Source organism: Neomonachus schauinslandi, chromosome 8, assembly GCF_002201575.2.
Source record: "Neomonachus schauinslandi chromosome 8, ASM220157v2, whole genome shotgun sequence".
In the NCBI taxonomy this organism is placed as follows: Eukaryota; Metazoa; Chordata; class Mammalia; order Carnivora; family Phocidae; genus Neomonachus; species Neomonachus schauinslandi.
Genome location: NC_058410.1, coordinates 51,675,943 through 51,691,423, shown reverse-complemented (window position 1 = coordinate 51,691,423; position 15,481 = coordinate 51,675,943). Strand labels below are relative to the sequence as shown.

General features: G+C 40.5%; 1 protein-coding gene across 1 annotated transcript in view; it reads left to right on the top strand.

Annotated features, from left to right (window-relative positions):
• The window catches only part of CCDC162P, a 28,618-nt gene that overhangs the window by 5,247 nt on the left and 7,890 nt on the right, over window positions 1–15,481 (top strand). The window contains 3 exon segments of the mRNA XM_021693585.1: window positions 10,977–11,177; window positions 11,915–12,036; window positions 13,809–14,037. Coding sequence (XP_021549260.1) covers window positions 10,977–11,177; window positions 11,915–12,036; window positions 13,809–14,037 — 552 coding nt within the window.

Sequence of the window (15,481 nt, the reverse complement as noted above, 5' to 3'; positions counted from 1 at the left end):
AGTGGCTGCACCAGCTTGCATTCCCACCAACAGTGTAGGAGGGTTCCCCTTTCTCCGCATCCCCACCAACATCTGTCATTTCCTGACTTGTTAATTTTAGCCATTCTGACTGGTGTGAGGTGGTATCTCATTGAGGTTTTGATTTGGATTTCCCTGATGCCAAGCAATGTTGAGCACTTTTTCATGTGTCTGTTGGCCATTTGGATGTCTTCTTTGGAAAAATGTCTGTTCGTGTCTTCTGCCCATTTCTTGATTGGATTCTTTGTTCTTTGGGTATTGAGTTTGATGAGTTCTTTATAGATTTTGGATACTAGCCCTTTATCTGATATGTCATTTGCAAATATCTTCTCCCATTCTGTCGGTTGTCTTTTGGTTTTGTTGACTGTTTCCTTTGCTTTGCAAAAGCTTTTTATCTTGATGAAGTCCCAATAGTTCATTTTTGCCCTTGCTTCCCTTGCCTTTGGCGATGTTTCTAGGAAGAAGTTGCTTCGGCTGAGGTCAAAGAGGTTGCTGCCTGTGTTCTCCTTTAGGATTTTGATGGACTCCTGTCTCACATTGAGGTCTTTCAACCATTTGGAGTCTATTTTTGTGTGTGGTGTAAGGAAATGGTCCAGTTTCATTCTTCTGCATGTGGCTATCCAATTTTCCCAACACCATTTGTTGAAGAGACTGTCTTTGGTCCATTGGACATTCTTTCCTGCTTTGTCAAAGATGAGTTGACCATAGAGTTGAGGGTCCATTTCTGGGCTCTCTATTCTGTTCCATTGATCTATGTGCCTGTTTTTGTGCCAGTACCATGCTGTCTTAATGATGACAGCTTTGTAATAGAGCTGGAAGTCCGGAATTGTGATGCCGCCGGCTTTGCTTTTCTTTTTCAACATTCCTCTGGCTATGCGGGGTCTTTTCTGGTTCCATACAAATTTTAGGATTATTTGTTCCATTTCTTTGAAAAAAGTGGATGGTATTTTGATGGGGATTGCATTGAATGTGTAGATTGCTCTAGGTAGCATTGACATCTTCACAATATTTGTTCTTCCAATCCATGAGCATGGAACATTTTTCCATTTCTTTGTGTCTTCCTCAATTTCTTTCATGAGTATTTTATAGTTTTCTGAGTACAGATCCTTTGTCTCTTTGGTTAGATTTATTCCTAGGTATCTTATGGTTTTGGGTGCAATTGTAAATGGGATCAACTCCTTAATTTCTCTTTCTTCTGTCTTGTTGTTGGTGTACAGGAATGCCACTGACTTCTGTGCATTGATTTTATATCCTGCCACTTGACTGAATTCCTGTATGAGTTCTAGCAGTTTTGGGGTGGAGTCTTTTGGGTTTTCCACATAAAGTATCATATCATCTGCAAAGAGTGAGAGTTTGACTTCTTCCTTGCCAATTTGGATGCCTTTGATTTCTTTTTGTTGTCTGATTGCTGTGGCTAGGACTTCCAATACTATGTTGAATAGCAGTGGTGATAGTGGACATCCCTGCCGTGTTCCTGACCTTAGGGGGAAAGCTCTCAGTTTTTCCCCATTGAGAATGATATTCGCTGTAGGTTTTTCATAGATGGCTTTTATGATATTGAGGTATGTACCCTCTATCCCTATACTCTGAAGAGTTTTGATCAAGAAAGGATGCTGTACTTTGTCAAATGCTTTTTCTGCATCTATTGAGAGGATCATATGATTCTTGTTCTTTCTTTTGTTAATGTATTGTATCACATTGATTTGCGGATGTTGAACCAACCTTGCAGCCCAGGGATAAATCCCACTTGGTCATGGTGAATAATCCTTTTAATGTACTGTTGGATCCTATTGGCTAGTATTTTGGTGAGAATTTTTGCATCCATGTTCATCAGGGATATTGGTCTGTAATTCTCCTTTTTGATGGGGTCTTTGTCTGGTTTTGGGATCAAGGTAATGCTGGCCTCATAAAATGAGTTGGGAAGTTTTCCTTCCATTTCTATTTTTTGGAACAGTTTCAGAAGAATAGGTATTAATTCTTCTTGAAATGTTTGGTAGAATTCCCCTGGGAAGCCATCTGGCCCTGGGCTTTTGTTTGTTGGGAGATTTTTGATGACTGCTTCAATTTCCTTAGTGGTTATAGGTCTGTTCAGGTTTTCTATTTCATCCTGGTTCAGTTTTGGTAGTTGGTACATCTCTAGGAATGCATCCATTTCTTCCAGGTTATTTAATTTGCTGGCATAGAGTTGCTCATAATATGTTCTTATAATTGTTTGTATTTCTTTGGTGTTGGTTGTGATCTCTCCTCTTTCATTCATGATTTTATTGATTTGGGTCATTTCTCTTCTCTTTTTGATAAGTCTGGCCAGGGGTTTATCAATCTTGTTAATTCTTTCAAAGAACCAGCTCCTAGTTTCGTTGATCTGTTCTACTGTTCTTTTAGTTTCTATTTCATTGATTTCTGCTCTGATCTTTATTATTTCTCTTCTCCTGCTGGGTTTAGGCTTTATTTGCTGTTCTTTCTCCAGCTCCTTTAGGTGTAGGGTTAGGTTGTGTACTTGAGACCTTTCTTGCTTCTTGAGAAAGGCTTGTATTGCTATATACTTTCCTCTCAGGACTGCCTTTGCTGCATCCCAAAGATTTTGAATAGTTGTGTTTTCATTTTCATTGGTTTCCATGTATTTTTTTAATTCTTCTTTAATTTCCTGGTTCACCCATTCGTTCTTCAGTAGGATGCTCTTTAGCCTCCATGTATTTGAGTTCTTTCTGACTTCTGTCTTGTGATTGAGCTCTAGTTTCAAAGCATTGTGGTCTGAAAATAGGCAGGGAATGATTCCAATCTTTGGTACCGGTTGAGACCTGATTTATGACCTAGGATGTGATCTATTCTGGAGAATGTTCCATGGGCAGTAGAGAAGAATGTGTATCCCGTTGCTTTGGGGTGGAATGTTCTGAATATGTCTGTAAAGTCCATTTGGTCCAGTGTGTCATTTAAAGTCTTTATTTCCTTGTTGATCTTTTGCTTAGACGATCTGTCCATTTCAGTGAGGGGGGTGTTAAAGTCCCCCACTATTATTGTATTGTTGTCGATGTGTTTCTTTGCTTTTGTTATTAATTGGCTTATATAATTGGCTGCTCCCATGTTAGGGGCATAGATATTTACAATTGTTAGATCTTCTTGTTGGATAGATCCTTTAAGTATGATATAGTGTCCTTCCTCATCTCTTATTACAGTCTTTGGTTTAAAATCTAATTTGTCTGATATAAGGATTGCCACCCCAGCTTTCTTTTGGTGTCCATTAGCATGGTAAATGGTTTTCCACCCCCTCACTTTCAATCTGGGGCTGTCTTTGGGTCGAAAATGAGTCTCTTGCAGACAGCATATCGATGGGTCTTGTTTTTTAATCCAGTCTGATAGCCTGTGTCTTTTGATTGGGGCATTGAGCCCATTTACATTCAGGGTAACTATTGAAAGATAGGAATTTAGTGCCATTGTATTGCCTGTAAGGTGACTGTTACCATATATTGTCTGTGTTCCTTTCTGGTCTATGTTGCTTTTAGGCTCTCTCTTTGCTTAGAGGACCCCTTTCAAGATTTCCTGTAGGGCTGGTTTTGTGTTTGCAAATTCCTTTAGTTTTTGTTTGTCCTGGAAGCTTTTTATCTCTCCTTCAATTTTCAATGACAGCCTAGCTGGATATAGTATTCTTGGCTGCATATTTTTCTCATTTAGTGCTCTGAATATATCCTGCCAGTCCTTTCTGGCCTGCCAGGTCTCTGTGGATAGGTCTGTTGCCAATCTAATGTTTCTACCCTTGTAGGTTACATATCTCTTCTCCCGAGCTGCTTTCAGGATTTTCTCTTTGTCTATGAGACTCGTAAGTTTTACTATTAGATGTCGGGGTGTTGACCTATTTTTATTGATTTTGAGAGGGGTTCTCTGTGCTTCCTGGATTTTCATGCCTGTTTCCTTCCCCAAATTAGGGAAGTTCTCTGCTATAATTTGCTCCATTATACCTTCTGCCCCTCTCTCTCTTTCTTCTTCTTCTGGGATCCCAATTATTCTAATGTTGTTTCGTCTTATGGTATTGCTTATCTCTCGAATTCTGCCCTTGTGATCCAGTAGTTGTTTATCTCTCTTTTTCTCAGCTTCTTTATTTTCCATCATTTCATCTTCTATATTACTGATTCTCTCTTCTGCCTCATTTATTTTAGCAGTTAGCGCCCCCATTTTTGATTGCACCTCATTAATAGCCTTTTTGATTTCTACTTGGTTGGATTTTAGTTCTTTTACTTCTCCAGAAAGGGTTTCTCTAATAACTTCCATATTTTTTTCAAGCCCAGCTAGTATCTTTAAAGTGATGATTCTGAACTCTAGATCTGACATTGTACTAATGTCCGTATTGAGTAGGTCCCTGGCAGTCGGTACTACCTCTTGTTCTTTTTGTTGAGGTGATTTTTTCCGTCTTGTCATTTTGTGCAGAGGAGAATAGATTAATGAGAGAACAAAATGCTAGCAGACTAACAACGTCCCCAGAAAATATACTCTAAACAAATCAGAAAAAACCTGAAGCAGTGGGGAAAGAAAGGGAAAGAGAGAAAAAAGAAAAAGAAAAAAAAGAAAAAGATAAAGATAAAAACAAAAACAAACAAAACAAAACAACAACAACAAAAAAACCAGAATGTGATCGAATATGATCAGGCTGGTATATAGATCAGTGCCACACACTAGATTTGGGGTGTATTTTGGTCTTTTAGAAGAAAGTGCCTCCCAAAATTTTAAAGAAAGAGAAACTTATATATGTACAAAAATAAGGGTTGATATGATGAAGGGATGGAATATGACTGTAAAGATGGAAATTATAAAAAATTTTATAAAAGGAATTGATAAGAAGTTGTTTGAAAAAAGAAAGAAGAGGATTTAAAAAAAGAAAAAAAAAAGGGAGAGGATGTGATCAGGCAGGGGAATAGAAAACACCATATACTAGAGATTTAGGGTATATTTTGATCTGTTAGAAGAAACTATCTCAGAATTTTAAAGAGAGAACAACTTATATATATAAGCCAAAAATACGGGTAACTACTATGAAGGGATAGAATATGACTCCAAAAATGAAAAATAAAAATGTTTTTTTTTTTTTAAAAAAATGGGATTGATAAGATGTTGGTTGAAAAAGGGAAAAAGAAAAATTCAAAAAGAAAAAAAAGAAAAAAAGACAGTTAAAAAAAAATTAACTTTGAAAGACTACAGAATCATGGTAAAAAAGCCATGAATTCTATGTGCAGTAGTCCCCTACAGCTGGAGTTCTGCCGTTCTCATTGATGGGTAAACTTGGTCTTGGCTGGCTGTTGTTGCTGATCTTCTGGGGGAGGGGCCTGTTGCCGTGGTTCCCAAATGTCTTTGCAGGAGGCGGAATTGCCCCGCCCTTGCCCCCTCTCGGCTAAGTAATCTGCTCAGGTTTGCTCTCCGGGGCTTTTGTTCCCTGCGAGCTTTCCGTACAGCTTTGGAGGCGGAGAGTGAAAATGGCAGCCTCCCAATCTCCGCCACGGAGGAGCCGCGAACTCGGGGCCCCGCTTCTCAGTGAGACCCCAGAGAAAAGCCGTCAGTCACTCCCGTCTCCCCGGTCTCCAGCCGCACTCCGTGCTCACCCGGCCTGTGACCGCGCGTTTCTATCCCTGGCACCGGAGCCCGTGTGGAGTCTCCACCCCAGCAGATCCCTGCAGCGCACTCCCGTGCGGCTCCTCCCAGGGGAGGAAGGTGAGTCTCCCCGGATCTGCCGCTTGTTGGGTCCCTGCTTCCAGAAAGTGGTCGCTTTTCTGATGAGAGAGTTGTTGCTCTTCTTTTCTTCGATCTCCTGTTGAGTTTGTAGGTGTTCAGAATGGTTTGATCCCTATCCAGCTGAATTCCTGAGAGGAGACGAAATCCAGGTCTCCTACTCCTCCGCCATCTTGCTCCGCCCCCTGCATCTGCAATCTTGATCTGCCAATTAGAAACTTACTTTGATCAACTAAGTGAGAGATCTAGACTCAGAGTGTAATAATTGAAAAGGCTACATTAAAGGTAAATAAGACAGAATCCCTAAACTCAACAAGTTTGTTGGTCCAGACATGAGTTTTAAACAGCCCCCCTTTTCTGGACTCTCTCTTCCCGCCTTCCCTTTCAGTGCTCCTAGGCCTCCTATGGAGGCCCCGGACAGGACTCAATGGCAGTAGAAGAATAGAAGGGCAAAGAGGACTGAAAAACAAACCGATTTCTCTACACTTTGGCCCATGCTTCATTCTGTGCTAAGCTACCAGGGCTGTCCACTAGTTTCTTCTACGGTAAATGAAATTATTTTAACTTAAAAAAAAAAAATCATTGGGGCGCCTGGGTGGCTCAGTCGTTAAGCATCTGCCTTCGGCTCAGGTCATGATCCCAGGGTCCTGGGATCGAGCCCCACATCGGGTTCCCGGCTCGGCGGGAAGCCTGCTTCTCCCTCTCCCACTCCCCCTGCTTGTGTTCCTGCTCTCGCTGTCTCTCTCTGTCAAATAAATAAATAAAATCTTAAAAAAAAAAATCATTGAATATGTCTCCCTCCTTTCTCACCCTGACAATAAGTTCTCTATAGAAACTGAGCTATCTGTGCCAAAACTGTAAAATGTGGCCTTCTAAATCAGAAATTCTGTCAAAAGAGCCTATTTTTAATGGATAAACCATATTTTTATCTAGAGTACAATTGATTTCTCCCAGTACTGATTCTACTGCCAAGTTTGCTCAGCTGTTTTTGATTGTTAAATTATATTGGAAACACTAGAGTTAAGAATTGTTCAAACACACTGGGTTGTCTTAAATCCTTAAAGTAACTGTATTATGTATAAATGTTCATAAAACTAGAGCTGATGTGAATTTAAGTGGATTAAGGAACTCTTAGAGAAGCCAGGCATCAGCTGTACAGGCCGCTAAGTGACACGTGCCCCAAATGCTAATTCTGTCTACAGCCACCAGAGGACACATTTTTGGGGTAGTTTGAATTAGTGTTTGGAGCACTAAAAAAAAAAAAAAAAAACCGACAAATTGTGCCTAGCATTGATTTTCTGTTTTGCACTTTCATTTGACCTAAAATGCTATTTTTTTAAGTTTCTTAAGTCTCAGAAAATATAAAAAGTTTGAGGTAAAAATAATACAAACACAGTCAGGTTTGAGATTATTCATTTTGACTTTTTTTTTTTCTATTTTCTCCAATATTTGAGACCTCCCATCAGTGTGTATCACATATTATTTTGCCTGAGAGTTGGCCCTTGACACACACAGGTGACATTTGACAGGCTAGGAAGACTTCTTTTATTTTTTATTTTTTTTTAAAGATTTTATTTATTTATTTGACAGAGAGAGACACAGCGAGAGAGGGAACACAAGCAGGGGGAGTGGGAGAGGGAGAAGCAGGCTTCCCGCAGAGCAGGGAGCCCGATGCGGGGCTCGATCCCAGGACCCTAGGATCATGACCTGAGCCGAAGGCAGACGCTTAGCGACTGAGCCACCCAGGCGCCCCGCTAGGAAGACTTCTTAGACAAATACCAGCCCAGAGTCTAAATGGAAATGGGCCAGTTAGCAAACAGATCATAAATAGAACTTGTAAGGCAGAAAGATCATGGTCTTACCCCCTGTTGGGAAAGAATTAACAATAAAATTATGCAAGGGCCCATCTGAGAGCATCTCGAGGTTGAGGCCAATGCTTGAGAAAGCCTTCTCAGTGTAAAGAGAGCCACTTTTTACCTTTTCAAAAGCTAGGACTGCCAAGTAAGATTTGACAATATCTGGGACATAATTATACTAAAAAAGTTGTTGTTTATCAGGAATTCAAATGTACTAGATGACCTGTATGTTTTTTGTTAAATTGGGCAATCCTATGAACAACACAAGTGAGCTTGGCATTTTAGTGCCAACCTCTGCAACCTGGTATCAGCAGATTGAAATCACTGGCAAGAACCCTGCCCCATGAACTTCTGCCAAATAGCCAAACAATAGGACTCTTTGTACAAAAAAAACAGGTCAAGGCATACAAATACTATAAACCGGCTCCTGGGATTGCCTTGGCCCAGTCAAAAAGGCTCAAGTTAGTCCAGAATGATTTAGGGAAGTGATTGTTTCTTTCCTAATCTCCCCCCCTAGGCTACTGAGTGACACCGGTCTTACCCATCACTCCTTCATTTCTGCTTTGTCTTCTACTATTTAATAATTGAATGCTATTCTAGAGTAGAGCTCAGCGGAGGGAACAGGTAATTTAGACCACCCTGCTTGTTTCATAGGCCTGGCAATCTCCACCTTCCTTCATTTCGCACTCTGAGATATGTGAGTTTCTAACCTGTGGAGCGAGTTGTGTGTTCTGAGCTTTTGGCCTCCTTTAGTGTTTTCCTTTTTGTGCTAAGGTTGACCTAAGGTCCCTTAGACCAATGTTTCCCAAAGGGTATCCTGCAAAACCCGATGCTATTTTAAATAAAGTGCCCAAGGCTCTCTGTCCTTGTGCTTTAGCATTGAAGGCCGGATACCGGACATCTGTTAATAAGGCAGCATTTGATTCCTGGTCTGCTATTGATTCTCGAGTGTTTACCTCATTTGGGAGCCTTGGAAGCCATGAATGGCAAGATGGAGACACTCCTGGCTTTTCCTGCCACGTGGGTCCTTTACTCCCCTTTGCCTCCTGCACTGTTGCCATCTGTATTCAAGTGGTGCTTGCACCTTCTCAGTTCTTTCTGGTTTTGCATTCTTAGCTCTGGACTCCACACAAAGAGAGGGGCTTTTTATCTCCTTTTAGGAAATTTCTTAGTTTGTTAAGATGAGGGCTGATTTCCTGGCCTCAAGCCACTGGGAAGACCAACACCCAAGGAAACAAGACACACTCTTTCTCTGATGCACGTCAGAGTGTGCTAGGCTGTCAGGTTGGTAGAAATTGCAACCTCAACAATTCACTCCTTGCTGCCAATTAAATGCACACACTGGGCAAGCCTATGTGACTTTGGTGATAAGGCTACAATGACAGCTGACACCTTCCAGAAGAGTAAAGCCTCCATAAGAGGAGCTAGTGAAAGAGGACTGGGGAGGGACCTCTTGATCTAAACCCTGGAGGGAGGATGTGTTGGATTAGATCCTCAGAGGAAAGGAATTTGTTCTGTTGTGAAATGAATGGAATAAAGCCTCAGAAGCTTCCAGTCAGAGCCGATTTATCCATCAGGCAATGTGGACTCAGTGTTTAGGATCTAAGAGCTTTGCAGGTACCACTGAAAATGTTTGCAATTTGAGGAAAAACACATGCATTACTCCGAAATATGAAAAGAAAATACAAAATTGTTATCAATAAATGCTTAATTACATGTCAGTAAAATGTAAAAACATTGTAACTGAGCACTTATAAACCTCTCATTGCATTTGAAAATTTATAGCTCAGATCTTCTCACTTCATAAGGACCTCTGAGTATATACTGCCCAGAAATCAGAGCCAATCACTAATTCAATGTGTCGCTTGTAGCCAAATAACTTGAAAAGCAAAATTATGAATATCATTTAACATTTTTACAGAAAAGAATTTGATTGGGATGTGAGCACGTCTTAATGTATTTGGTATAATGTGGGACAGGCCTGAACAGTAGTTACACTGTTCAGAACTGCTTATCTTGCCCTTAGGTCCCTGTTTGGGATTCCAGCCCAGTGATCTCTGAAGAGCATTTTTCCGATTAGCACCATGACTAATTACACAAAAACAGAATTTATACACAGAACATAAATTCTTAAGGTCACAGACAAATGTAAAAGCAAAATAAAGAGCATCTTTCTCTGAATTCCCACACTGAGAACCCTCTTCAATGGTTACTGGGTTAGTGTCTGGGAGCTTTCTTTGGTTTTTAGAAAAGGTTTGTGACCTCCACTAGAAGGGAAACTCCCTCGATGCCTTTGAGAGTTCTGTACATGAAGCCCTTCCTAATAGAGTCCTGTCTGGGATAAATGCCTTTGTAGTTAGGGGACTTTCACCTCAGCCTTCCATTCTACCACGCCCTATCATTTCTAGGTGAAATTTGGGCAGACTATTAAAGAAAAGGGGTCAGAAATGGAGCTGAGGATAAGAAGAGGGGAGGAGGGTCACCAGGGTGGCTCAGTCGTTAAGCGTCTGCCTTTGGCTCAGGTCATGATCCTGGGGTCCTGGGATCTAGTCCCGTACCCGCTGAGCAGGGAGCCCGCTTCTCCCTCTCCTTCTGCCTCTCCCCTGCCCCCCGCTTGTGCGCTTGCTCTCTCTCTCTCAAATAAATAAAAAAATATATTTTTTAAGATTTTATTTATTTGACAGAGAGAGACACAGCGAGAGAGGGAACACAAGCAGGGGGAGTGGGAGAGGGAGAAGCAGGCTTCCCTCAGAGCAGGGAGCCTGATGCGGGGCTCCATCCCAGGCCACTGGGATCATGACCTGAGCCAAAGGCAGACGCTTAATGACTGAGTCACCCAGGTGCCCCAATAAAAATATTTTTTTAAAAAGAGGGAAGGAAGCCACCTGCCTACCCTTTCTGTCATTCACTCTCTCAAATAAATAAAAATACTAAAAAAAAAAAAAGAGAGAGGAAGAAGCCACCTGCCTACGTTTGGTGATGGAGTAAAATGGGAGCGGGAGAATGAGTCTTCGGAGAAGGGTGTTGCAGATAAATATATTTGATGAAGTGGCGTTGCATGCACTGTCTCATTGGAGCTTATAACTATTAGATGTTATATTATTCATTATATACCCCCCCTTTTATTTGTGGAGAGCAGAGGAAGAGGGGACACAGGCAAAACTAGTGTTCCTTCCTTTGCCCTTCCTACCTCTGTGGGTTTACTAATGACCCTTGGGTTGCCCTGGTGCTGCAGCTGCCTGCACCAGGCTGGTACCCGGAGGGTCTGAGCCATCTCTCTCCTGCTGATGCTCCAGGGCTTTCCAAAGCATGGGGAATGGGAGGCTCACCTCTCTTTGCTGGAACCTAGGGCTGCTTCTGCTGTTCCCTGACTATAAACCTTATTTGCAGCTTCTTAACTGTTACTTTGAAGCCTACCAGCACGTTCTGGACCCTGAGGAGAGGTTTGCCTTAGCACAAGTGATCACTGACATCATGCACAGGCGCCCAAGGTTTGATTTCAGCCACCCTTACTTCATTAAGGCCTACCGAGATGAATGCACCTGTCTGAGGCTTCACTTGCAGCTCGTGAGGGGCATCCTCAATCAGCACGTAAGTACAATTGGATTTTAAAATATTACATGCGAGAAGACGATGGAAAACCCAGGCCAGAACTGAAAAGTGTTTTCCTTTCACTGCGCATTCAGAATCCAGGTTTTCTAGGGCAGCATGTACAGCATGTTTATTTGTAAGCTCATTTGCATCGTTGAATTCCAAGCATAACTATGGTCTTTAAAGGAAGTTTCCAACCCTAATTACATTTAATGGTCCACAAAAAATAGAAAACTTATTTTCACTAGATGATCGAGTTTATTGGTATTGAAAGGAGGATGAAACATACCCCTTTACAAGCCATTAATGTATAAAGTTATGTTTATTATTTTTTTGTGGCTATTTTTAGGACACTGAAGGAAAAAATTACGTGTATGTCCTCTGGGGGAAAAGCCAGGGGCAGGAAGTAAGCAGGAGATAGACTGTTGCAGTGCATTTACCTTAGACCTGGTTAGAAGTTTTCCCTTGTAGTCCATTATTTGACAGAAAGAAGTTTTCCTATGCCTCTTAAGATTGTCTGAATTTGGTCGCCTTTGCTTTTATTGGCTGACCCTTGGCTCAGACTGAGAGACAGTGTGTCTTCGTGTAAGTGGATCCTCAAAACCGTGTCTGGGTGAAAATTAGTCAAATAATGAAGGGACGCAAAGGACTGCTGTTCTTCTCATACTAGGGCTCATAATTCACATCCATGGGCAAGTTTAACTTTTCTAATTTTAACTTTTATGTTACATTTTTAGATAGAGTGTCAGCGGGAGTATGTCCAGAGGCTTTGGCAGGAAGGCCGTCCGGATGATAGCAGTAACTTTGGGCTTCCCCTTAACATAATTTGCAAACAACTTGTTTCCATCAACAATAGCTGGTATGGTGGCATTGTCTTCAGACATTTTACATTTAATCTTTTAGATAAGTTAAGGTATGGTGTTAAGTTTAAATACTCTTCTATAAAGTACCTCTCAAGTATTTGGGAAGATGAGTGAAGTAGATATAAAAGCCCCAGAAGAGGGATTTTCTTGCATACTCAGTATCCATTTGCTTTGTAAGTAATAAAGAATAGGAGGCTAGAATTAAAGTTATACCACCAGGTGTAGAATCTGTATTCTCTTGAGAAGTTCTATTAAAAAAAAAAAAAAAGCAGTTACTCTTAAAATGCCATTAGAGGGTTTAATCAGAGGTGCCACATAAGCCAATGTATATGACACTCGGATGTGCTTAAAAGTTTCTTAAGAAGAAATCTACTTATTCTAGTAAGTGTCACCAAAAAGGTTTCTGCAGACTCACCTTGTGACCCCTACCCCTTTAAGGAGCAAATTAAATTTCCCGAGATCACTCAGAGAAGGTTCATACTTTAAGTCACCCCCTTGACATGTAGTTTGAACCCCCATTCCTTCCCAGCCTTTAAGGGTAGTGAGGGAATCGGCAAGTGGGTGACAAGCCCCAGGCTTGTCTTCAAATGGGTAGAGAAATTGTCCAGCTCCTTTCAACATGTAACAAGTATCTGTTGAGCAGCTACAGGCCCCAGGCACTGTGCTAGGAGGTGAGGAGACAGTTGTGAACAACAGAGGCATGGCCCTGCACTCCTGTCAAGTGCACACTTTCAGTAGGACATTGCCACACTGGCTATGAAATCCTCTTGGGGACCAGCAGGATGCCATGGGATTTCCTAGCTTACATTTAACCTTATCCCTTGAGAAAGAGCCCTGGGAGTTCCAGGCACAAGACAGCATGTTCTCCACAGACCTTTTTCAGAACTGATTTCTTCACTGTAATAAGCTTGAGACATCAGCTGTGTGTGTGTGTGCAGCTGACTATGTATGGCCAGACTCCACTGTTCAGGAAATGGTTTTTTGGCAGAACATGCTAGGATTATATGGATACCAAGACCTGACAGAATAGTCTCAAAAGCAAATGTTATTTGCTTGATGAGATTCCTTTCTAACCTTAGGGTTGTATTTTTTAAGATTTAGAACAAAGAAAAACCCATTTGCCTAGGTTTAAGAAGTTATTTATGCTCTTTAGTTCGATGTAGGTAGAAAAAGGCCCTTGACTTGTGCTGTATCCTCTCTTTTCAAAGGAATACCGACAGACAAGCATTTTCTCATTTCTGGTCTCATCCATTTATAAAATAGAACATTCTTATGGCAAACATGAATGATTCTAGCAGTTGTGTACAGAGTTTAAAATTTGTCTCTGTTTATTACCATTTTTTGGGAAAAGGATAAAGACTCAGGGAAAAAATAGAAACCAATCATGGAAATTATTTGTTTAATATTTTTATTTTTAAGTTATATTTTCAATTTTAAGTTATTTTGTTTTCAAATATTTGACTAAATGCCGATTATTGGAATGCTTACAGGTTTGCCATATACAGTTTAAGAATCAGATTGGACTTTTAGGAATAAACTCTTACAGCTTCCAATTTTAAAGGGGTTCATGTTAAAGCAAAGAGCATGTTGTATAATCTGGTGGAGTCTGGATGGCCTCTTTGGCCCCTTTGAACTCCCAGTTTTTTATAATGTCCTGGATTATAGCAGCTGTTTTATTGGTTTTAAAAAATGAAAAATTCAAATATCTTTTGAAATAGATTAAGTTCTTCATTGTGTAAAATTGTCATTGATGGATTCTCTTTTTAAGCCCAGCTTTGAAAAACATTTATCTGCTGGAGTTCCACCCTTCCCTGGGTCTCGCATCACTCATCCCCCGATCCCTTGAGTACCTCCTCCGGGAGGCCCGCCACACCTGCAGACCCACATCCGTCAGCAGCCTCACCTTGCTGGAGAGGCGTGTGCTGCAGCTGGCCCTGGATGTGTGGCTCACACCAGCCAGGCCCGAGTCCTGGTACAGCATTCAGCTCCAGAGAGATGTAGGTTCTCTGAAGAGGGTCTGGGAGGGGGCGTTCCTTGGCAAAGAGAATGTTTCCACCCAGATGTTACTACTTAGCTTTGTTTTTCTGTTTGGCTCTGTTCCTCCCCTGTTTGGCCAGAGACAGATCATAGTCCTAGGCCTTGCCAACATTTTTATGTAATTCTTTTTTCATTTTTGGTTAAAGTTTCCTCTTTATCAGGATACTGCTACAATTAGAAGGGAGATGGGTATGTGGTATGTGGGTAATAGGTATGTGGGAAATGTTTTTTTGGCTTATTTTACATATAAATATATATATAATATATATATATATTTTAACAACATACATTTTTAATTAAAGTTATATATTTTATTTCCACTGAGACTCTTCCTGAAATTCCCTCTTTTTGTCCTGAGCTGAGATCTGGTAGAGGAGAGAGAGGGCTAAGTGAGGAGTCAGGGACCTGGACTCAAGTTCAGCCCTGCCATTAATTTCCTGTGTGACTCTAACAGGTCTCTTAGCCTCTCTGAGCTTCCCTTTCCTATTTTCTAACATCATGTTTGTGTATTTGAGGGGAGGGGGGTGGAAGTGAGCTTGATGGTCTCTAAAGCCCATTTCAACTCTAATGTCCTATGGCTCAAACTGTGGCCTAATGATTTACATGGTATTTGTAGTTAGATTTTAATTCCTTCCTTTTTCTGTTAAGGCTATCACAGTTGAGCCTGGGGTTCCAATTTGACCTTACTCTGTGTGGGTACTTGCTGAATGATGAAGAAACTTTCAAGGGCCCCAGCTGCCAAAAATATCCCTTCCATGTGTCTGCCTTGGCCTCCTATTCCCTCTTGCCCAAACTAAGATTTTATTTTAGCAAAAGAAGAAAGCAAAAAATAAGAATTTTAGCAAAAGAAGAAAGAAAAAAAAAAAAATTACCTTAAATATAATCACTCAAATGCATTCACAATAATTATTTTTTCTGAATTCAAGTCTTCTTCAAATGCATGTTTTACATAGTTATAATCATATCCTTCATATCCTATCCCCTGTTTTCCTCAGTTAACATTGTATTATATATTTTTCCATATTGCTAACTAGTCTTTATACTCAACCTTTATGAGTATAATTCCCTTAAGGGATGAATCATAACTTATCCAACTATTTCCCTATTGTTGGACATTCAAGTAGTTCCTAATTTTTCATTATTATTTAAAATGTTATGAGGTACATCTCCCTGCTTACAGATTTTTCCATATTTTAAATCAATTCCTTTCAATACATTCTTAGAAGTGGAATTACTGAACAAAATTTAAGTCTTTGGATGCAAGTTGGCATATTGAAATGCCACCAATAATTTATAAGAGTACCAATTGTACTACATTGTACAGTATTAGGTATAAGTATATAATGTCTCTATATATTTATATAAAAATAAATAAATCTCTCTATATATATAACAGTTGGCATT